The sequence below is a fragment of the Pleurodeles waltl genome, chromosome 9 (assembly GCF_031143425.1).
Source record: "Pleurodeles waltl isolate 20211129_DDA chromosome 9, aPleWal1.hap1.20221129, whole genome shotgun sequence".
Taxonomy (NCBI): domain Eukaryota; kingdom Metazoa; phylum Chordata; class Amphibia; order Caudata; family Salamandridae; genus Pleurodeles; species Pleurodeles waltl.
The window spans coordinates 867,794,421-867,818,364 of record NC_090448.1 but is presented as its reverse complement, the minus strand read 5'-3'; the positions used below and the strand labels follow the sequence as shown (position 1 = coordinate 867,818,364).

Here is a 23,944-nt window from a genome sequence, read left to right as displayed (position 1 = left end):
CAGAGAAATCAGCTGGCAACCATGTATAAGCCCTATCGTGGCAAACAAAGTATGTACCTTGAGATGGTACTAACGGCAGTGGATTCAGGGCTGAATAAATATATGTATGGGAACATAAACTTTCTCTTTGTCCGGTGTTTGGAGTTCTACCATTTATTTGCAGACAGAAATTTCCTTGTTGGGGTATGACCCGTATCGGAGGAGATTTTCCTTGCTCAACCTTATCATTGAGGCTGGAAATGTAATTAGTTATGTTCCAATTGGTATATGCTTTTCTTTCATCTATGGAAGCTTCACTTTTTTCCATGATTTTAGCCATAGCTACCATTCCCTTTATCAATAAACTATGACTGAAATCTGAACCAACACTATGTGAACTGACAGGTTGTTTAATTTTACTTTGATATGCATTATTGAAAATGACAAAATAAGCCCAAGCGGAACCTTCATAGGAGAATGGAAGAACTAAATATGGCATTCCTTTTTCTACCGTATGTGGTATGAGTCCACACACCCAACAGTCAGTTGTATTGATCACTAACTGATGTTGATGTAACAACTGGACGAAGGAATTGTTAAAGTATTCAGTTCTTCTGATGAGTTCATGCTGGGGAAGAGTGTGAAATAGGTGCGGAGAGATAGTAGAAGAAGATGTAGAGGTAGGAGAAGAGACAACTTTTTGCTGCAGAGTAATAATGATCCAGTTTACAGATGCCAAAAGAATACACGACAATATAATGACGCATAGAGCAATACTACAACGACTATATATTTCTTTACAATTATTCTTTACATTTTTACTTTCTCTTTTATCTAATGTAGCCTCCATCTTTCTAAGTGGATGCTCACGGCAATCTTCCTCAATCACTGTAGTCACGATTATCTACCGTCCTATGACACTGTGAGGTCCTGCAGGCCTATTGCCACTTACTCAGGTCGTAACTAAGACTCCTACCGTGACCCTGCAACCGGGATAGAGTACTACATAGGAGAGAAATTTACAAGTTCTTTGGTCTTGGTCTCAAATTATAGCGTTCCTGTCCAGAGGCAGTCTGGTTTTGAAACAATGTTCCTGGATTTGTCGTGTTCAAGCGACGATGCGATGGTATTGCTTCTTGAAGGATGTCGTCGTCCTCTTTCTCAGAAAGTGTTCCAATTAGACGCGCATCACTGAATGGTACAAATTGCGGAACTTTCTCACTTTCAGAGTCACTGATGCCTCTACGGACCCACTGATCGAAAGGCAAGGGCAAAGGCACTTTCTTGCAGTGCACGGCATGCACCCAGTTTATCTTTCCTTCGACTTTAACTGCTGTTCTTGTGGTCAAAAGAACCAGGCGTGGCTCTCTCCATCTGGGTTCCAAATTTCTCTGTCGTTGGAAATTTTTCGTGCAGACCCAGTCACCTGGTCGGATGGAATGACCTGGGTCTGTGGAAGCCTCTGGTAGAGCACTCTGAACCTGTTGATGAAGAACACGCAATTTAGTTGTAAGGTCATGCAAGTAGTCAATCAACATCGGGTATGGCAAGTCTGAGTATTTTTTAGGGCGAGGAACTCCCCATACATTAGCTGGGCGACCAAATATCACTTCGTAAGGGCTAAGCCCCAAACGAGAGTGTACTGCTGTTCTGGTGGACAGAAGAGCCAATGGTAAAGCATCAGGCCAATTAAGTCCTGTGCTAGCTTGCACCTTAGCAATTTTAAGCTTCAAGGTTCCATTGTAGCATTCTACTAAACCAGCCGACTGTGGGTGATTCGCCGCGTGGAACTTCTGTTTTATGCCAAGGCCTGCACAAACTTTTTGCATGACTTGACCCACAAATTCGCTCCCATTGTCACTCCAGACAATGCGCGGCAAACCAAACCTAGGGAAGAATTCTTTCAAAAGTATTTTGGCAGTTGATAAAGCAGTATTGTCCTTCAGAGGGTAGGCTTCTACCCATCTAGAAAAAGCACATACTACCACCAGAACATATTTGAGGTTGTTGCATCGTTCCATGTGAATATAATCGATCTGCAACACCTCAAATGGATATGTTGGAGGAGCAAAATGACCTGCTGGAGTTGGGGTTCCCTTTCCCGGATTGTACATCAAGCAAACAATACAATGTTTTACTACATTATTTGCACACTTTGGGATCCCCTCATTTTGCCACACTGGAGCCAGAAGTTTACATATTCCTTTTGCACTTAGGTGAGCTGGACCATGTGCCATAGTAACTACAGGTAGTACATAAGCATCTGGTAACAGCCAACGTTGATGTTCTGATAATTCAACCCAACATCCCATCTCATCTAACATTCCTGTACTTTCCTTCCACTTTCTCAACTCATTCTCCGTAGCCTCTCCTTGAATTGATTTCACACTCTCTACTGTATCTTCACACATTCCCTTTTCTCTTACGCAGTTTGTGGGACTTGGAACATACATTCGACTTGTGTTGTCTCTGGCTGTCTTTTTCGCTACCTCATCTGCAAATGCATTTCCTCGACCAACATCGTCCACAATCTTTTTGTGTGCACTACACTTCACGATCGCTATCTGAGTAGGCATTGTAAGTGACTCAAGAAGTTCAGTCACTAATTGACCATGTTGTATCTTAGTACCATGGGAAGTAAAGAATCCTCTTTCCTTCCATAAACGCCCAAAGTTAAACGCTACACCAAAAGCGTATTGGCTATCAGTGTACACGTTTACTCTTTTTCCTTTGGATAACACACACGCTCTAGTTAAGGCTATCAATTCAGCTGCCTGAGCTGAATTATGTCTAATGCGTGCTGTCTCCACAATCGTATGCAAAGTAGTAATAGCGTAGGCTGAAACTGTATCTCCATTCGGGAGCTTGAAACAAGAACCATCTACCCATAGTGTTCCATCTGGATTCACTAATGGCGTGTCTTTTAGGTCAATTCTACCCTTAGTCTCTTCTTCAGTACGGAGAAAACAATCATGCTGTTCAGAGACATCTCTCTCTTCTGGAAGAGGCAACAAAGTAGCTGGATTCAGGGTATTACATCGTTTGATGTGTATGTGACTAGCCAAAAGCGTCAGCTCATATCCGGACAATTGAGCACTCGTAAGATGCTGCGTTTTTGTCCTATTTAGTAAAGTATCCACTGCATGTGGCACCATAACAATGAGAGTATTATCTAGCACTACTCCAGCAGACTGTCGAATAGAAATTGCTGCTGCCGCCGTCGCCTTAAGACAACTAGGCAATGCTTTAGCTACTGGATCTAACGTAGCTGAGAAATATGCGCATGGTCGCTGTTGATCTCCAAAACGCTGCGTTAAGACTGACAATGCACAACCCTCTCTTTCGTGGACATAGAGCGTAAAGGGCTTACTGTAATCAGGAGTACCCAATACAGGAGCAGAACACAAAGCAATACGCAAATCAGTAAAACTCTTCTGACATTCGTCAGTCCACGGAAGAGGCTGAGGCGTATCTTTTAAAGTTAGCGCCAACAACGGTTTAGCCAATAAAGAGAAACTCGGAATCCACTGTCTACAATAAGAAGTAATGCCCAAAAAGGCACGTACCTCTCTTTGTGTGGATGGCACTGACATTTGTGCAATTGCCTGAATTCGTTCGGGGGTCAATCGTCGTCCCTCCTTTGACAAGAGATGACCCAAATAAGTCACCTCGCGACAGACATATTGTAATTTAGAAGGAGAAACCTTGTGATTCAGATCAAACAAATGACGCAACAGTGCAACGGTCACGTTTTTGCAAATCTCCTCTGAATCAGCTGCAACTAATAAGTCATCCATGTACTGAATGAGAGCGGCACCGGACGGTAAGGAAAAGGCATCAAGATGACATTTTAGAGCTTGACTGTAAATAGAGGGACTTTCACAATAACCTTGAGGTGCGCGTTTAAACCGGAAGCTTCGGCCTCCGAGGGAAAAACCAAAAATATCTCTACTCTCTTCGGCGATGGGAATACTAAAGAAAGCATTCTTTAAATCAATAACTGAAAACCAAGTCGCTGTAGAAGGTATCATCGTCAACAGAGCAGTGATATCTGGGACTACAGGAAACTGCGGTACGACAATCTTGTTTACCTCCCGAAGATCAATTACAAAACGATAAACAGGAGGCTGAGAAGGATCAGTGCGTTTAAGAACCGGAAGAACAGGACTGTTACATGTATTTCCTCTCGTTTCCTCAACCACACCCTTCTGAATCAAATCATGGACAATTTCCAGAAGTGCTTTCTCACCTTCAGTAGAGATTCTGTATTGCGGAATACGTGGCATTTCAGCATTGGGCTTAAGAGTAACAACATAAGGTGGGATCTCAAGACAACCAACGTCATTCGGACCCGTAGCCCAAAGCGTTTCGGGAAGAGAAAGCAATTCAGGTGGGAATTGATCTTTTGATAAGTACATTGGACTAGTCATTTTCTGTCCTAGAGTGAGGTATACACCAGAAGGTGAACAATATATCGTAGCATGCATTCTTTTTAATAGATCTAAACCCAACAGATTTTCACCACAACCATTCGTCAGAAGAAGCGGAGCTTCTAAATCATAAGGGCCTATTGAAACAGGCAAAGGGCAAGAAACTGGATTGCGAACAGGGGCGCCAGAAAATCCTACAGATACATTCGTTAAGCCAGACAAAGGTGCGCCAGGGAGTTTAGAATGAATGATAGAGCTTCTCATGGCACCAGTATCTAAAAGAAATGGCTCTGAAACACCCATTGTAGTGACATTAACATAAGGTCCATTCTGATCCACTGGAATTGACGTAACCCCCTTACTTTGTCCATGGCTGTCCTATTCAAAATGAAGACTTTCATTCCCTCCTTCAATATACTGATCCTCACTGTAATACTGTGTAGACCTAACATTTTGCTGGTCAAAGTAATTTCCGGAATTTGGAGGAACAAAAGAACGCTGCTCTTGGGTTAACACACCTCGACCTCTACCTCTATTTGCTGACTGAAGACCACCACGACCTCGTGAAGCAGATGTTGCTCCATTACGCTGCAACAATGCCGGACAATTGTTCTTAAAATGACCTTCCTCCCTACAATAAGCACATTGATTGGGACCTAGCAAAGGTCTTGGAATGAATGGTTCAGGCTTTTGATACAACCTCTGAAACTGCGGAGGCTGTTGAAACTGAGGCTGAACATAACGAGGAGGATAAGCCTGTTGCAAGAGAACTTTAGTTTTTAATTCTTTCGTCTTTTTCTCTTGTTTTTCCCTTTCTTCTTTGTCTCTATTTTCATAATATTGTGCAGTAGCCAATATCTGGGCGGAAGAAGAAACTGCCCATGAACTCTCGGAGTCTTTTAGCTTGTGTGATAGTTCAGGAAGCAAGTTATATACGAACTTATCCACAAATAATCGCTGTCCCCCTTCTGTAGCCATATCTTGACCACTGTGATCAATGAATGTCTCCTCGAATCGGGTAAAGAAATCGGAAACACTTTCATCTTTCTTTTGTTTACATGCTGCTAGCTTATCCCAATTAACTCTCAAAGCAGGCATCATTGTTTTCATTAATGTAATAATCCTACCAGGGAGTTCTGAGATCAAAGCGTCGGGCTTTGCACCACCTACTTGACCTCTATCTGCGGCAATAATAGCGTTCCAATCGCCGCCTAATTCTTGAGCGTGATCCTCTCTACGAATTTTAGCCCATATTGTCTGTGGAACTACATTTCCCATCAACATGTCAATATCTGCTAGATTCATAGTACATGCATCAACTGTTTGCGACAACTCTTTATAGTAACCAGCAGGATTTTTGCGTGAATCTGGTAGTGACTGTTTAAGTGCTAAAACTTCAGACCTTTTCCAGGGGACATGTATCCATATGCGCTGAAAATGCGCAGGAATAGCTGGATTAGCACCTGCTGCTGCAACTTCTTCCTTCCATATTGGAGAAACCTCTCTCATGGGATAGTTTTTCAGTGCTGTCCTAACTGAAGGATCAGAATCAGGAAAAGTCTGTGAGAACAATAGGGATCTGAAAGAAATAAGTGTTCTGACAGCGTTTTCAACCTTAGGACCCACAATAAGTCCTTTGTCAAAGTCAGCCTGAACATCTAACAGATCCTGTGGGACCGAACCCAAATTCATATTCTCCCATTCTTTAGCGAGAGTATCGCACATAACTTTAAAAACATATCTCTGCGTAGGTGCATTCCATTGCAGAAAGGTGGACATAATATCAGACGTACTATATTGGGGACCCTTCTTGATCCATCTACAAGCAAGTGAGTCCAATTTTTCTCGCTCTTCGGAGTCTGGGAATTGACTACGAGACTGTCTTCGAGAAAAAGCTGGAGACACGTTTAAAGCTTCAAAGAAAGGTGATAAGAGACCAGAGACAGTATCTGCAAATCGCTTACGCATAGATGGAGAATTTGACATAAGGATAGGGGACAAGGTATTAGGTGAATTAACTAAAGGAGCATTAGGAATTGCCAAAGGAGCAGAAGGCAAAGGAGTTAAAGGCAAAGCTGGCATAGGCAATACTTGAGGAGGCAAATGTGGAAAAGCTGGAGCAGGCGGAAGCACAACTGGCGGCTGAACAGGCTGTAACATCGGGGGTGCATTAGCACCTTGTACATAGGGCGGAGGCAATTTCAATAAGTGGGACATTAAGGAATCTTCCTCAAAATCTTTTCTCTTATCAAGGGAAGAGATAGGCAACGTCGGATAGCATTTATCTATTGCCATTCGATGCTGTCTGTCTGAAATTTCCATTGCATTATCTATTTCATCATCTTTGAATTGCTGAGCAGCCTGTATAATCGTCATTCCCTGTGTTTTCCTATCTCGTTTCGCTTGTTTAATTTCTCTCTGTTTGGCTTCCTTACGCCAAAGGCGAAAAGAGTCAAACATTGCCGGCCGGGCTTTTCTTTTAAATAACGTTGCTTCTAAATTATCTAGCACATCAGTTTCGAAACTACCATTTTCTGGCCATTTTAAAACACCATCTTTCTTTGTATATCGGGTCCATGTCTTATTAAAGGCAATAGGACCAACACCATGTTTAGAATAGAGCTCATATGTGGGAGTTCCAACCGAAGGAATCGGACAGGAGTCCTCAAGCTGGGAGTCCCTATTACAACCAAAGCAACAAAGTTTTCCAAACTTAGTCAGACCAGACATCTCACGATTTTTACTGGCTGTTCACAAACATCAAGGGGGTAAAACTTTCAGTTTACACAGCACAAATGCACTTACCCCTCGGCTTTGGCCACTGCAATGGCCAAATCTAAGGACCTAAGGACAAAACAAAGACCAAAATTTGTGGGCGCGACCCACCAAATACTTAACTAAGGATGTCTTCTTACACCAACAGAGGCCCGTCTATCGTCTCGCTTTACCATACATCATTAAAGAAAGGGCCAAGGCAGGGCGGCAGTCAGGGCAGCAGTCGTCAGTAGCCGTCAGGAAGGAGTAACCGCGCTGAAAAAGACCTTCGGACCACTTCGACATACAGGGGTCGCTTGACGTGGCTCGCGATTCCTCCAGAATTTTCTTGCGGGGTTCCTCACGACCTTCAGGCAGAACCGGTACCGCTGAAGCCGCCCCACGTTGGGCGCCAGTTGAAGAACCAGAACCTTATGGGCCTGGCGGCGCAGGGTACGCCTGAAATCTCCTTGGATTCACCTGCCTCAACTAACAGAGACACGGGACACTCTGTCAGGCGTAAAAGATCAGATTTTATTAGCTGCAGCTAGTACAGTTGTCCAAGAAGTACACAAGGTATGTTCTCAGGAGACTGCCACTTTACTTTGTGGCGCACAATCTTATATACCGTATAAAAACCATTTATTAACTACATACACTCCCAGAACACATAGAAAGGAGCTAGTAAGAATAATGTAAAGATAGAACAGAGCCAATAGAAATGTCGGAAAATAAGACAGCACCAATAGAAGGAATTGGAAAACAAAGTATCAAGTGACTTAAGGTTGCCTCCCCTCCAGCTGTGTTTGTCACCCCTCCCTTGAACTAATTCATTAACTGATCCACAACGAAGTTGCATGTGGTGTGATAAGTTTGTGTGCGTTTGGAGGACAGTTGTGAAATGAGAGAATACTAGCAAAGGACAGCGAAGGAGGACAGCGAAGGCCAGACGATAAGATAAGATCGGCGGAGAATAGTGTGAGCCTACAGATAGTTGAAACAAGGATTAGAAAACCAGACAGGGATTAGTGTACTCGGTTAGACCTTAATACCAGCCTTGTAAAGATAGAGGCAGAAGGCTGTTTTGAACACCATGTTGCAGAATAAGCAGAAAAGGCAGAATGGACTTCGTTCGCTGTGCTGCCTGAGTGAAGGCAACATAAAATAGCGGCGGGCCACAAAATGGCGGGTCGATACGATCGTATTAAAAATCGAATTTCCTCAATGGTACTTCGGTATGCAGGGGGTTGGGGTTCCAGGGGATCCCTATGGGCTACAGCAATACTTTTGCCACCTATAGGGAGCCCATACAAAGGCTTCTACAGGACTGCCATTTCAGCCTGCTTGAAAGGGTGCATGCAACCTTTCACTGCAATTTACACTGCACCAGGTCACTTATAAGTCACCTATATGTCAGGCCTTTCAACCCTGAAGGCTGGGTGCACTAGCAGAGATGCCCCCATGTCGTCCAGGACCATTTTCCCAGACTTCATGATTGCGGGGACGCCATTTTATGCGTGCACTGGATATAGGTCAATACCTACGTCCAGCTTCACAATGGTAACCCCAAATATGGCCATGTAAGGTGTCTAGCATCTTGGAATTATACCCTAATGCTGATTCTAACAATGGTAGTATAATTTCATAGACTCTGGGGGCTCCACAGTGGACCCCCAGTACTGCCATACCAGACTTCTGAGGTTTTCCAGGCAGCCCCAGCTGCTGCCACCTCACAGACAGGTTTCTGCCATCCTGTTGCTCAAGCAGCTCAAGCCCAGGAAGGTAGAGCAAAACATTTACTTTTGAAGAGGGGTGTTACACCCTCCCCCTTTGGAAATAGGTGTTACAGGAATGGGAGGGGTATGTAGTTATGATATCAGCATGTTCTGGTGAAATGTAGCGAGGGTCTGCCCTACTAGTCCTGAACCCCCCTGAAGAGGTGACAAAACGTTGATGACACCTATTTGTGTCTACAGGCCATAATAACCACCCGCCCGGATGTACCAATGAAGTGTTAAGCGTACCATTCTGGACCCAGTGTGTAAACTCACTAAACGTGGCATTAACATATCGCTGCCAATTGTTCAATTTGGAAGGGACAGGTATACCAGGCAAATTCAACTCTCTGATCGTTGCTAAGCCCAAACAGCTAGTCTGTTGTACCGTGTCCTTGAGGAAAATCATCTGCACAGGGATAATACATGCTCTAAATAATGTGTCCCTGCCTCGCATTTGCCAATTTTTCGTTCCCCAGACACTTTTTAAGTCAACAGTCATAAACCAATATTCATACCCCTCAACCGAAAGTTTAGGTACAAACAAATTTGAATACAGTAATTTAGTATCGATCAATAACATTTGCTTATTAGCATACGGAGTAACCTTAAAATAGTAAGACTTAGCAGTTTGTTGATTATGCCCAGAAAAATATGTAAATTTATCATAATACGTTTTTGAACTCCCCTGTGGAGTAGTCTGGCAATGTTCCCATTGCACATAATCAAATATGGACTTACGGCTACTTGCTTTATGAATAATGTGGTGTCCATAATAGTTGTAGCAAAACATGTCACCATGATTATCTCTAAATTGGTAAGCATCTTCATTGTCATAGACAGTATAATATTGCAATTCTGTCAGCATAGAATCTGTCTTCACATCCCAATCATCAGAAACAATGCCTGGTATAACGATATCATTCATTGACAATTTGAGAACATACGGTATTTGAATCAATTCAGTAGGACCATATATATCAAACATTACTTTATCCCATACAATCCCATCTGGAATCGGTATTGCAGAAATGTTTCCATTGGACAAGTCTCTTCGAACCATATGAGACGAAAAATGTGGTTTTAACACCGTCTCCACGTGCTCAATGTCAGATCGTTCAGGAAGAAAATGACCATGTATTACTAGAAAAAAAGTAACCACAAATCCCAACCACAAAAAAAGAGTCAACACAGCAGCTTACGTGGACGTCGGATTGAAGATAGTGAGGACGAGGAGTCTGACACGGCATTATCAGTGTCGTTGAAGCAGCCAGAGGCAGTTCTTGCAAAAGGTGCAACTGTGAACAAAGAAGCAGATGGAGGCTCTCGCCTTGGCACACTGTAATCCACATGTTCAGAAACATCAGTAGAACATACAGCGACTTGATCAAAAGATTCCAAATTAATCGTCGTCTGTGGAACAATCGCAAGATCAGCTTCCACCCTCCCCAAGCTCGAAACAGCATCGGTGCAAATCACCTGCAGCGGGACCTCTTCCCCAGTAGTGAGAGGGATTCCGGAACTACTGGGTGTCCCTCTCGGTCTGCTGTGCAGAATCGGCCACATGTTGTAACTTGACATTATCAATGGAAACAAAGCGATTTCCCTTGGCCCGTGCAGCGGCGGTAAAATTACAGTTCTTGTGCCGCTAACCCCTAATACAGGGACTGGTGCTCGATAAGAAGGACCAAATTCTTTCTTCACTGCGACCTTTTCACGCACTAGATCCCCAATCCTGGGAATCCAACCAGTAGGCGTTACTGGCTCATCCTTAATTCCTGAGGAGGCAGCACTTGCAGAAGAGTTAACTTCACGGAATTGTTGTAAATCCTGCAAAACAGTGACACGATCATTTATGTCAAAGGGCGTATCTGCTGCCTCCACACCAGGACCATCTAGATCGGGAACATACATTTGTGTTCCAAACAGGCACTCATATGAAGTACGACCCCACAGGGACCTTCTAGGCAAGTTATTAAGTGCTCTCTGTACTCCATACAGGTGGGCTAGCCAACTACGACCCATACCTATAACTCTGGCCGTTAAGGATTGCTTTAAATCATGATTTAAACGCTCCACAACAGAATTTCCCTCGGGATGAAATGGAGACGAGAATTGGAGTTGGACCCTCAACGAAGCCATGGTGTCCCTGAATGCCTTAGAGGCAAAAGCAGGGCCCTGGTCCGAATGAAAAGCCGCAACTGCAAATGTATCAACAAAGATGCGCAAATCTTTAATAACAGTCCGGGCGTCAGCCGAGCGCTGTGGCCAGTCCCACACAAATCTGGAGCACGAATCTACAGCAACCAAAATATATTTGTATGCACTATCTGGCGTCAGTGGATCACAATGATCCAAGTACACACACCGTAAAGGTTTATTCGAAATTAGAAGGGGCGTCTGCAGTGGGTGTCTAGCCGACGAGGCTTTAATCTGTTGACAAACGTCACAACAAAGGACATACTGCTTCGTCTCCTTATAGAGACCAGGCCACCAGTAACGAGCCTGTAACAGTGAAATCGTGTCAGCCACACCAGCATGTGCAGATGCCACCCCCTCATGTGCTGCAGAAATTAATCGAGGTCTCTCAATTTTATTGGGCATTTCACGTACACCAATGCCTGGAATGTTAACAACAGCATTTAGCGCACCACTCAAGCAGTAACTATATTTAGAAGGAAATCCCTTAGGAAAGGGCGTGCCATCAGCCGTAGCCTTTATGGCAGCCGAAATCTCTGTGTCTGGTTTGGAACTCGAGCGAGTTACTGCGGCTACAGTGGCGACAGCCACTGTCGACTTCGCGGCTTCATCAGCCAAAGTATTCCCAGCAACGTGTATTCCAACGGAGCTGGTGTCCAAGTGTATGTACAACATGGACGTTAGGAAGCGTTTCCTTCAGATCCACAACCTTACCCCACAGCAGTTTGCATTTAATGGTGTTGCCTTTAGAATCTCTGAACCCATTCAACTTCCAATAGTGTAAATATTCATTGAAAGACTGAACACAGTAGTAGGAGTCACAGACCAGCAAGGTTAAAGTCGCCGGATCTGCGTGTTCCAATGCTAACAATAGAGCTTTGAGCTCAGCCAGCTGTGCCGTATAATCTCCCAAAGTTTGTGTATAAGTATGTCGGGGCAGAACACTTCCCCCTCCATAGTGCCGCTCACCACCGCACATGCAGCAGAATACTGTTGCTTAGTCCCAACCGCCGGTTGCGCAGAGCCATCGGTATACATGACCACCTGATATTGGTCAGTAGGCAATGTGCCAGCAGGAACTGGGTATTCCATTTCATATTGAAGAAATTCTTGAGTCTGCAGTTTAGGGTCAAATATGTAATCTACATCAGTGGCTGTCAAAGAAAAGCTTTCGAGTTGGGAACACTCGCTTTTGTAACAGCCTCTAAGGCTGGAATCGGGGAAACGACAATGATGCGTTGGCCCTGGGCAAGAGGTCTTTCTTTAATCACAGCCATCTGTACTGCAGTGAGTATTTTCTCAGTTTGTGCAAATCATTGTTCTGCAGCTGAATAAAGTGGGACTTGTATGCAATCGGAACTGTCTCACCCTCATTAAAGGTGACATATGTAAACCCAACAGCCCCAGGTATCACCCTGATGACTAAATGCGTTTTATTGTCCCGTGTGCGTAAATGTTTAACTGCCAAGAGATCAGTTTGCAAATCTCTTAGTATATGTGTATGCTCAATCGTCCAAAATCTACTCGAGAAATTCAGTCGAATCAACTCGTATAATGGTTTTATACGCGTAGCATATTCAGGAATGTAAGTTCTGCCAAAATTCAGAAACCCCAACAATGACTGGAGCTTCCGAACCGTATTAGGAGGCTGCAATTGAGCAAACTTCTCCAAAAAATGCGGTGCTAAACTCTTGCCCTCACTCGACAACTCATATCCCAGGAAAATGACGCTGAGGAAGGCAATCTTCGATTTCTTAAAATTAAACTTATAGCCAATTCCAGCAAACCCCACAACAATGCGTGATACACGCCTTAGATGTTGCAGAATCTCATAGTCTGTCAAATATATATCATCAACATATGATAACGCTTCAGGGTCCAACTCGTGCAGAATTTCATTTACACAAGCCGAAAATAGTCCTGGGCTATTCTTATACCTCTGAGGCAAACGCCAAAACTTTTTCTGAGAGCCAAACGCACTGAAACTGGTATAGTCCCGACTTTTGGGTGCCATATTTTGGCAGAAAAATCCATTCGAGATATCTTACGTTGTCTTGTATTTTTTACGCACTATATTATTCATAAGCGCTGCGCTATGTGAATTCTGTATTGCATATGTGCGTGTATGTCCATTTAAATGTCTGTAATCCACCACTATCCTATATGAATGGTCCGGTTTAGCAACTGGAAATAAGGGATTATTCATCGGCGAGACACAGGGTTCAATTACACCCTGGTACTCCAATTGTGTAAGAATATTCCTAACCGATGCCCTTGCCTCAAATTTAATAGGATACTGCGGCTGTGGCTCGCCTTTATTGGAATTACATGATATGGTGATTGTCTATCCCACCCCACGTTATTTCTATATAGTGCGGGGGTCTGTGCCAGAGCCCATGATTTACTATAGGACTCCGCTAGTTCTCTCGGAACAAGTGGTGAGAATGAAGGTGTATAACCTCCTCCCCAACTGGACAGTCGCGAACAAAGTCAGGTGGCCAATCTTGTTCGGCCAGCAGAACGTCATATGATTTTACCACATGGTCCCAAAAGATGGTGTGTACAATGCGTCAATATCCCCTTCTAATTGCAGAGTTACTTTATATACTCTATCAGGATCAGAGACTCGCATATCCGCCGTTTCGACTTGTATGAAGTCATCAGTTGCTTTTACCTCCAGATGCTCTAGAAGACTCCGGCGAACTATTGTGACCTCTGCCGCGCTGTCTAACAGTGCCAACGCCCATGTCTTGTTCGTCAAGAGAACTCTCTTCTTGAGCGGCATGTCGAACTGAGACTGCTGCCACTTTCTTTTTTTTAAATTGTTGCTTTTGTTGGAGTGGTTTCTCTTCTTGCTTAATAGAAACCTCCTTTGAGCGTTGTGATTCCTGTCTCGGTTTCACGTACTCAGTTCTCCGCTCTGACCGCCCACCTCTCTCACTTCTCTTGTCCGAGGAGTCCTGAAAGGAACGAGATTGGCGTGTATCAGTATATTGATATCTATCAGGCGTCTTCAAATTATCCCTATTCCTGAGATTATACCTATTCTGCCGGGTCTCCGGTTGCGGAGATTGTCCCCCATCCTTCTTAGGTGTTTGCTGTTGTTTCTTATCCCAGCACTTTTTAGTACCCTCAGGTTGCTGTTGTTTAGCATTGTCTTTATTATTTTTACCCTGTAATTGGGGTTTTTGTGGTCTAGCCCCTAGGCTATCGCGACCAATACTAGAATATGTTTCTGCAATTATTCTCGGGAGTTCCCGCTCTTGATTAATCTGCGGAACGTCCTGAAGACGCATTCGCACTGCTAGTGCTACTGCCTCTCCCTTGAGATTACTCAAAATAATAGAAGAAACTGCGGCAAAATTGCCCATCAACTGCATGCCCAAATCTAAGGCAGGGGCAGCCCCATATTCATCCTGAATTTGTTTAAGCACTTCCGGTAAATTAGCTAATGTCGGTGTACCGTGTGCCGTAGTGTTGAGCGCGGCAAACACCGTGCCCCAGGTATTACAAAGGTCCACCGGAGGAACCATTCCATACGGCAAACACATCGTCAATATCCTATGTTTATCCTGAGGTCCCGTATGGGGAAATACTGCTTCCAGCGTATTCATTTTTTGCGCCAGCCAAAATGGAGTTTCCTCACGTTTAGCCGGCACTTTACCCATAACTGAGTGTACAGTGGCCGGATTAATACCCGGAACCACTGCTTGCATTAGTATTTAATGCCTGCATGACAAACTGAACCAGTCTTCTGTACGTAGCTGCCAAATCCATATAAAAACGACGCACGTCAGCCACCACCAAATTAGCAACCGCAGGATATGGTGTGTAAGTAGCCAATAAAGGCCAGGTAGGACCTTCATTACTTAAGGGGCCTAACCTAACCGGTGCTACTGTGTGTGGGAGGGCGCCATCAAGCCAATTATGGTGTTCTTGATAAGATAAAGGTATCTCTAAGAATGCATAAGCCCTGTATTGTCCAGGGACATTCGCAATAGTGTATTCATGAAAAGTGTTCGTACCCCCATCAACTGCTGGAAACGCGACCCAAGAATAAAAAAGTTCTGTTCTATAGGCTGCATGGGCGTCCACCACAAAAGTGACCGGACCCCCCTGGACCGTCAGTCCATGTGCTATCAGATGTCCCGTGAGCGATTGTCGCATATTAAGCGCTATATTCACTACATTAGGATTAGCCATTTGTAAAAAACAGCACTAGGTCAGAGAAGGCACACCCATATCGGGGTTTTCCTTTCAAAGTTCAAGCTTGAACAACCAACCACTAAGTAATAGGACGTACCTATCCCGTGGCGGCAGAAATCATCAGCCCCACGGACGTCTCCGCTTACGGAACCGAGTAGTCAATATATATATATATGAGACCGAGAGAGTCAGCCGGACCTAAAAATTAGAGCCAGACCAATTGTTGGCGGCGCCATGTCGCATGGGCTCTCATTATCCTAAATGAGACTACTGGATTTCTAGGCAGCAGGATCGATCACGGTGTGGGGGACTGAGTCTGACCCACGTGTAAGGAACCCTGTAACCCTAAATCCGGGTTTTGCTCCGGCTAACTAGCAGTGCCTCATTTCTCCCAAGGGGAAGAGATGATTGGGCAGCCGAGCGCATGACATCTTTGGAACTTCTCAGGGAAGTCGTGGTCACTCAGATCCAAACCAGCTCTCTCATTTACAGTATGATCTTATATACAAATGACAAAGGCAGTATAAGTTTTATATAATGTTTTAATAAAACAACTGCATTTTAGATAATAAGGCGTGAGCCGCAATAACCAGAATCATACAACACAGTAGGATTGAAATAGTCACCAGGAGAGTAAAACATAAGAACAACGCTATCATGGTTTCTAATAGTTTCTACTCTCCCTCTGCTTGTTCTTTTTCGAGCACAGCATGTTAAGCTTCTAACTTGCCTTTCTGAGTCCCTCGGGAGACATAAACCCTCATACCTGAGCAAAGGCCTGTGATCTGGTTCAGCATCTGCAACGAGGCAGTCAGCGTCTAGTTGTGGTTCCCTGGTCGGAATCTCCATCTTGCGTGTATTGGGACAAGGAAGTGTTTTTATAACTAACATGTCAGCGTGATCACAAAATGTCCCTACGCAGGAATGCCAAAGACTAAACTCCTACCACGTCTATCGGCAATGTACCAGACTGTATCCTTGACTGAAGCACAGAGTGAACAAGAATGTGTTATGGAGAACTCCAGTGCTGAAGTAGGCTAAACAGTGTGATATGAATATAAAACAAGACCGTACAACTGGCTATTTGAAAAATAACAGTACGAAGCCTAATAAAAAGCATTTAGAGCAAAGTGCACAGAGGCTCTAAGCTGCAAGCAAATTAATAAAATACATCCAGGGCAAAGTGCACAAAGGCCTAAAGCCTGAAGCTAATGCGCAAAGGAGACGTAAAACTAACCACACTACACCAGAGCCTCTTGAAATGCTTTGAAGGGCACAGATGGTGCCCTCCTTGCATAATGCAGTCTACACTCGTTCAGGGACCCATAGTCCCTGCTCTGGCGCAAAACTAGACAAAGGAAAAGGGAGTGACCACTCCCCTGTCCATCACCACCCCAGGGGTGGTGCCCAGAGCTCCTCCAGAGTGTTCCTGGGTTTTGCCATCTTGGATTCCAAGGTGGTGGGGCTCTCTGGGAGCATCTGAGTGGCCAGTTCCAGCAGGTGACGTCAGAGCCCTCCCCTGATAGGTGCTTACCTGTGTAGCTGACCAGTCCCCTTTCAGGGCTATTTAGGGTCTCTCCTGTGAGTGTTTCCTCAGATTCGGATTGCAGGACTCCAGCAGGAATCCTCTGCATCCTTTACTTCACCTTCTACTGATGAAACTGCATCTGGACACTCCAGGAACTCTACAAACTGCAACAAAAAAGCAAAGATGACTTCTGCAACATTGTATCTTCAGCTCCTGCCACCAAGTGCAACTGTTTCCAGGTCGTGCATCCTCCGAGGACTGCCTATCTTCAGCCTGCACCAAGGAATCTCCCTTGAAGTGAAGAAATCACTTCCCTGCTTTAGCAGGCACCCCTCTGCAGCAACAACAGGTGGCATGGGTTTCCTCTCCTGAAGAAGTGCGTGGATCCAGCAACACAGGTGGTGGACTGAAGTGGTCCTGACGATCCTAAGTTCCAGCTGTCCAACTTTGGTGGAGGTAAGAGCTTGCCTCCCCACACAAGACACTACCCCGTGCAATGCATGTTTTGAGGTTGCCAAGGCTTGTTGGCATCCTTCCACGAAGTTCTTCGTGCACCATGCAGCTGCAGCCCCCAGCACTCTATCCTGCGACACACAGCCTCCTGAGTGGTTCTCTGGCAGCTTTGGATCCCTTTGTGTAGTGCTGTGTGGGCCTCCTTTTGCACCTTCTTTGTCCCCGTGTTGTGGGACTCCTGTGCGTACTGCCTGGTCTTCTGAGGGCTCTCTTAGTTGCTAAGAGCCCTGTCTGTCTCCCCCTCCTGGATAGAGGCCACCAGGTCCCTCCTGGTCCTGGCCAGTGCCATTTTCTGCTAACCCGTGCTTTGCATGTGCCAAGGCTTGTTTGCAGAATCCAGCGATGCAAACCAGACTGCAATCATCCATCCGGTGTGGGACATTATCTGCACCAACTAAGAACCCGCATCCATCTTCTTTGGTGCAGTACTGACTGTTCTTCACCAGTGGTTCTTCTTTTGCACCTTCATCCGGGTTAGCAGGGGCTCCTGTTCTCCCTGGACTCTTCAGTGCTTCCTGGACTTGGTCCCCTTCTTCCACAGGTTTTCAGGTCCAGGAATCCATTGTCAGTGTCTTGCAGTCTCTTCTGGTTCTTGCATAATCTTCTATAACGTTCTTGTGTGTCCTAGGAAACTTATTATGATTTACTCTTGCTTTCCTGGGCTCTGGTGTGGGTTCTATAACTTACCTTTGGTGTTTTATTACACTCCCAGCGCCCCTTTACACTTGCCTAGCTGGAAAACCGACTTTCGTATTCTACTATTTTAGTATATGGTTTGTGTTCCCTAGGCCCATTTCTAACTATTGTGATTTTCACTATTTGCACAGTTTTCTAACTGTTTTTACAGCTATTACTGCATTCTAGTGTATATACTGTGTATATTACTTACCTCTTAAGGGAGTATAGTGTCTAAGGTATTTTTGGCATTTGTATCACCAAAATAAAGTACCTTTATTTTTGTAACACTGAATATTTTCTTCCTTGTGTGTAAGTACTGTGTGACTACAGTGGTATTGCATCAGCTTTGCATGACTCCTAGTTAGGCCTTGGCTGCTCGCCCACAATACCCCTAGAGAGCCTGGCTTCTAGACATAGACTACATTTCACTAATAAGGGATAACTGGACCTGGTATAAGGTGTGAGTACCTTTGGTACCAACTACAAACCAGGCCAGCCTCCTACACCATACCTTATAGCGTTATAGTAGTGACCACACAGATGCCAGTCATATTGTGTGAGAAAATGCCGTGAACCTAAATTTTGAAACCAGAATATGTATTACATAAAATATCTACATTGGTGAGTATAACGTTGCTTTTCTTACCTGCATTTGTATGTACCTTGAAGAGATATATAATAGATATGGATCTATCTTCAAGATAAAAAGATGAATAATTACAAATATAAACATACTGACCTATACATACATACCTTCATGATGTTGTATCTGTCGATATTCTAGATAGAATATTTTGACAGGGAGACATTTAAAACTCAACATTGTGATAGAAAACTGAGTACCCCAACACAAGTTGGAGATACAAACGGTAATGTCATAAAGACCTATATCAATATGATATGCCATTGAGATGGCTAGGAGCCACTGAGGGCATCTCTTTTATCACAACCACCTACGGCTGCTGGGTCACAGGTGGACCAACTGCCAACAGAAACGTACAGTTAACACTCTTGTGACACATCATTTAAAATGACTCACATAACTGGTGACTGATAAAAGCTATTGACAACCTGCCCACACCTAATTCTCTGGGCTGCGTGCCTCTTCTCTTTAACGTTGTAATGTGCAGACTTGCCATTGTTCTGTAGTTTTGTGGGGGTGAAGCTAGACATGTATTAGTAAATACTGTTGTATGTTTGCTGTATGAAAATACCAATAAAAATATATATAAAAATATATGATATCCCTCCACATGACTAATAATATCCACAGCAGCAAGTGGTCACTGGCACAGAGGCAATACTAGCAGGTATAAATCTCTCAAACGTATCATACATTTCCATTCAAAGAGCAGTTTTAAATATGTTTTGGATATTCAGTCATTTTGTTTTCGAACATCAGCATATCACTTTCCTAAAATACATATTTTCCTATCAGATATACCTTTTTAATTTTGAGTAACAACATTCCAACAACAACTTATCTGTTTTGCACATGCTGTATGAAAAACAGGTGTGCATTGTGAAGTGACAAATCTACATGCAACTTGGCAAAATTGAAAGAGGACACAGATTGCCATGTTGTTATTACTGCAGGCTTTCACAGTGTGTGTTTTTGTGGCCTGGCTATTGGTTAGGCTGGCTGCCACTATAAGGGTCCAGAAGTGTGTAATGCTGCCTTATTCAATGTGGCTAGATCCTCTGAATTACACACTGTGTGAACTGCTCTTCTAGGAGCTACTTTCAGGGTACTGACAAACTACCATGAGCTCCCAAGCTACCCTTTGAGGACCCCTGGTTTATCAGAACAAAGAAGTGGGAAAAGCTTTAAAGCATAGCCAACGTCATGTGACCTAAAATGTGCTCCTAGCTGCATAGAGCACTGAATGCGCAGTTGTAATCCTCAAGGTTTCTTTTTACTTTGTTGTACATGTCAATCTGTCTCAGTTTGCATGTCCAAATTATCTTCTGATGGTGTGCCTGTCTTTATTTCCTAGTATTGTCTATGCTTTCTGAAAAATCTGTGTCCATGTCCCCCTGTCCTAGGATTCGTTTTGGTGTTCCCGCATCAGTGGCTATAGCTCATTATCCCAGCAACCACATCTGTCACAATGGCTTTGTCTCACTATCCAAGTGAGGTGTCCATATCTCACTGTCAGTGTCTCCGTTCCTGTTTCCCTGACCTTACCTTGCATTACCTAGACCCCTTTGTCCATTTCTCCAATTGAAGATGAGTATCTTATGTTAGGTGTGGAGTAACAGCGTTTTGTGGGTTGCAAGCAGTCTCTTTTCCAGGTTGAGAAAAGCAGTAGACTAAAATAAAAAGGCAATCACAAACTTCAAAGTACACTTTTACAAGACTTTCCTAGAGTCAAGTACATTTGACCAGTTTAAGGGGGGGCAACATAACGCATACAAATATTGTGAATGTTTTGTGAGAGTGTAAGCTGGTGTACCAACTATAAGCCAGTACATGTTTTTTTTATCCCTGCCTGCAGGACCTGGTGCTGGAGTTGGTGTTTGGCTATCGGGGCAAAGACTGTCGAAATAATGTGCATTACCTCAATGATGGAGCGGACATCTTGTACCATACTGCCTCGGTTGGGATTTTATATAATGTTGCCACAGGTAGGAACAAAAGCCTGTTCTTTGTTACCCTTTTTTTCTTGAACTATAGAAAGGAATTTGACACTAAAAATATTACCCTTAGACCACAAAACACAATAAATTAGTTTCATTAACCAAACTGAAAAGCAGGATTTTCTTACATTCCGTGTATAATCAGTGCTCAGCTTTTTAGTTGGTTTCTTTAACTTGTTGGACAGTGCTCTATTTTATTTTGCCAAAGGGCAAGGAACCACTTGGGCCTTTACAATTGTATGAAGATTTGTGATAAACCTCTATAACTTTAATGCTGAGTAATCTGAAGGGACAGTTATTTTTTTGTTGCATTTAGTATTTTTGATAATTCAGTGATGGTTATGCCCTGCTAAATAATAACTAATCCAAAAAGCATTTAAGGTTAATGTGAATGTAGTGTGACAGATTTCTAAGTGGGTAGCAGACAAACATTTATTTAAAACTGCATGTAAGAAAACACCTTTCTACCCTGCAAAGGTTAATAAAGTCAATAAGTAACTATATTAAAAAAGAAGATGAACTTTAAGAGATTATCTGGAAAAGTAGTAACAACAGTATCTGTGAGTATGGACTAAATTAAATAGACTGAGATTTGTTGATATCATAGTTAACTAATTAACAGGGCTTGACTGTACAACCTCCAAAAGTCATAAAATCATCTCCCGAAAAGACTATTATTTGGTACGCCATGCCTGTAAAATTAATTCTAAATGGCACACATGCTAAAACCATCTTCATATTAAATACAAATTGTCATAGTTGTTATGTCATAGATATCATGGCAAGCCTCGTGTAAAGTCTCAAAGAGATTCCTGACTCACATATTACCTTTGTGCTCAATGATAATTATGAATCACAATGAACCTTAGTTCGAGGGTCAAGACGTTGTTCCAGAAATATATATTCAAGTAGTCTGGGTGCAGTTAAGTATATATGTGTTCTTAAGATTAAAGTGTTAAACCTATGATTGGTGTCTAAATAAATCTGACTCAGTCTCCGGTGCAGTGCGACGGAAAATAAGCCATGAACTGTAATATCTGACATTGACTTATTTCGTCTGCCGGGCCATGGATCTGTAAGCTTTAAGGGAGCGGTCCCTGAAGTTAATGGCAGCCCGGCAGTCGACGTCAGCGGGCGTAACTGCTCAGAGGTCACAGTCCCGGTTGAGGAGGAGGTCGTGGGACCGCTTCAGGAACCCCAAGTCCTTTTCGTCCCACTCGAGGTCCTCTGGGCACTCAGGAAAGAGGCACAAAAAGAAGAAGAAGTCCAGGTGAACTTCTGCTCCATTAAGCCCGTCGGCCGATGAGGCGAGTTGGGAACATTGATGCTCCAGGCACAGTTCCGCTGAACCATTGCCAGGGCCAACTTCGTGCCTTCCTCCTTTTCTGAAAGTTGGAGTGACCCCCGCACAACTTAGACAGTTTTATGAGGCCATACGTCTCATATTTGAGCGAGCTGGCCCCGCTGGAGCGACTTTGGGCCTTGTGGGGTCGGCAGAGGCCCCATCAGACTCCACACCATTGGCTTCGGCCTCAGCTCCGATGGGGTCTTGTGGATCCGATATAGAATCTGAAACAGCGCCGGGTCCACACAGTTGACCTCCTCCGGTGCTGCTTCCGATGTCAACATTCCCGTCACCACCAGTAGTGCGAGCTTCATTCCTATCACAGATGATCCTGGGCCGGAATGGCATTGCACAACGCCAATATCAACGCCAACAATGCCCACGGGTGCCAGATCATTGAGCATTTATATGAACATATGTATTCTCCTACGCCCTTTTGTCATGCCTCAGTGAGACTTAAAACTGATCTTCACCTTTCTCATATGTGCTCCCTTTGAGCCACTGCACAATTGTCCCCTCCAGCTGCTCACCATCAAGACAGCTTTCTTAGTGGCAATAACTTCCGCCAGGATGGTGAGAGAGGTGCAGGTGCTCTCATCTAAGCCGCCGCATTTCACCATGTTACTAGACAAGGTGGTACTTTAAACTCGTGCCTCTTTCCTCCCCCAGGTGGTGACCCCATTTCACCTGGGTCAGAACATCAACCTGCCCGCCGTCTTTGCTCCACCGCATCCCTCTAAGCAAGAGGAGTGACTCCATCGGCTGGACCCAAAGAGAGCGTTGTCATTCTACCTTGACCACACAAAAGAGTTCCAGGTGGATGACCAACTCTTTGTGTGGTATGGAGGAACAAAAAAAGGTCGGGCAGTGCAGAAACTAACCATTTTGCTCTGGGTCGTTCTCTGCATTAAAATCTGCTACCCGTTAGTCTAGAAGCAGCCTTCTAAGGGCTTGAGAGCTCCTTTCACCAGGGGCAAGGCTGCTACCCCAGCGTTAGCACAAGATTTTCCAGTCCGGGACATCCGTCAGGCACCGACGTGGGCGTCCTTACACACGTCCGCAAGACATTACTCCCTGGACATTCAGGTCCGCAGAGACAGACACTTTGCCCATTTGGTCCTGCAGGACTTTTTAGTGTGAGAAGATCTGTCTGCAGCCCACCCTCAGGAGGTTATGGCTTGGTTATCTAGTTTAAAGGTAAGAAATCTGCAGCTGGAAGTCTCTATCAGATGAACAAGTTACTTACCTTCGGTAATACATTATATGGTCAAGGCTCTATCTAGCTTCAGATTCCTTACACTCACCCATACCTCCCTGCTCTGCGGACACTTCTGCTAGGGTTAGGGATTGTCCCTTTGAGAGACAAACTGATGGTTATTTTCATGGCTCTGCGCTTCTTGCGTGGAAGTTCCTGGAAAAGTAACCAGCGTATGCGTGCCTGGGTGGTGCCTTTATAGGCGACCGTGACAACACAAACGGCTCCAACAATGCCGATGACGCCCCACGGATCTGAACGATGCCACCCGACAGCACGTGCAAGGGTATTGCTCTGCTAACATTCTGGATTTCAAACTGATGCCAGGAAATTCTGACGGTAAGGAATCTGCAGTTAGATAGAATCTCTACCAGATAATGCATTGCCGAAGACAAGTAACTTGTTAATTTATAACACTAATTTCTTATCCTAAGCACCACTTATGGTATGTAACGTGATGGTGAAGTAGCGGACTGCTTCAAAGATTCCACCCATTTTAATTAAAAGGAATGCTAAACTTTTCTGTCCTTTGAGTCCGTAGGCTTTGTCTTCATGACAAATGTAAAAAATATTCTAAATACTTTTACTACAATTTAAGCCTTGACTTTGATAATATCTGTTTAAATTATGGTTTTATTTTCC

The 23,944-nt window shown here is 44.1% G+C and overlaps 1 protein-coding gene across 1 annotated transcript in view; it reads left to right on the top strand.

The window, feature by feature from the left end:
• Nucleotides 1-23,944, top strand: part of EML5 (EMAP like 5) — a 1,994,219-nt gene that overhangs the window by 1,626,310 nt on the left and 343,965 nt on the right. The window contains exon 29 of the mRNA XM_069208148.1: nucleotides 20,561-20,690. Within this exon, the coding sequence (XP_069064249.1) occupies nucleotides 20,561-20,690 (130 nt within the window). The remainder of the gene's footprint in view (nucleotides 1-20,560; nucleotides 20,691-23,944) is intronic.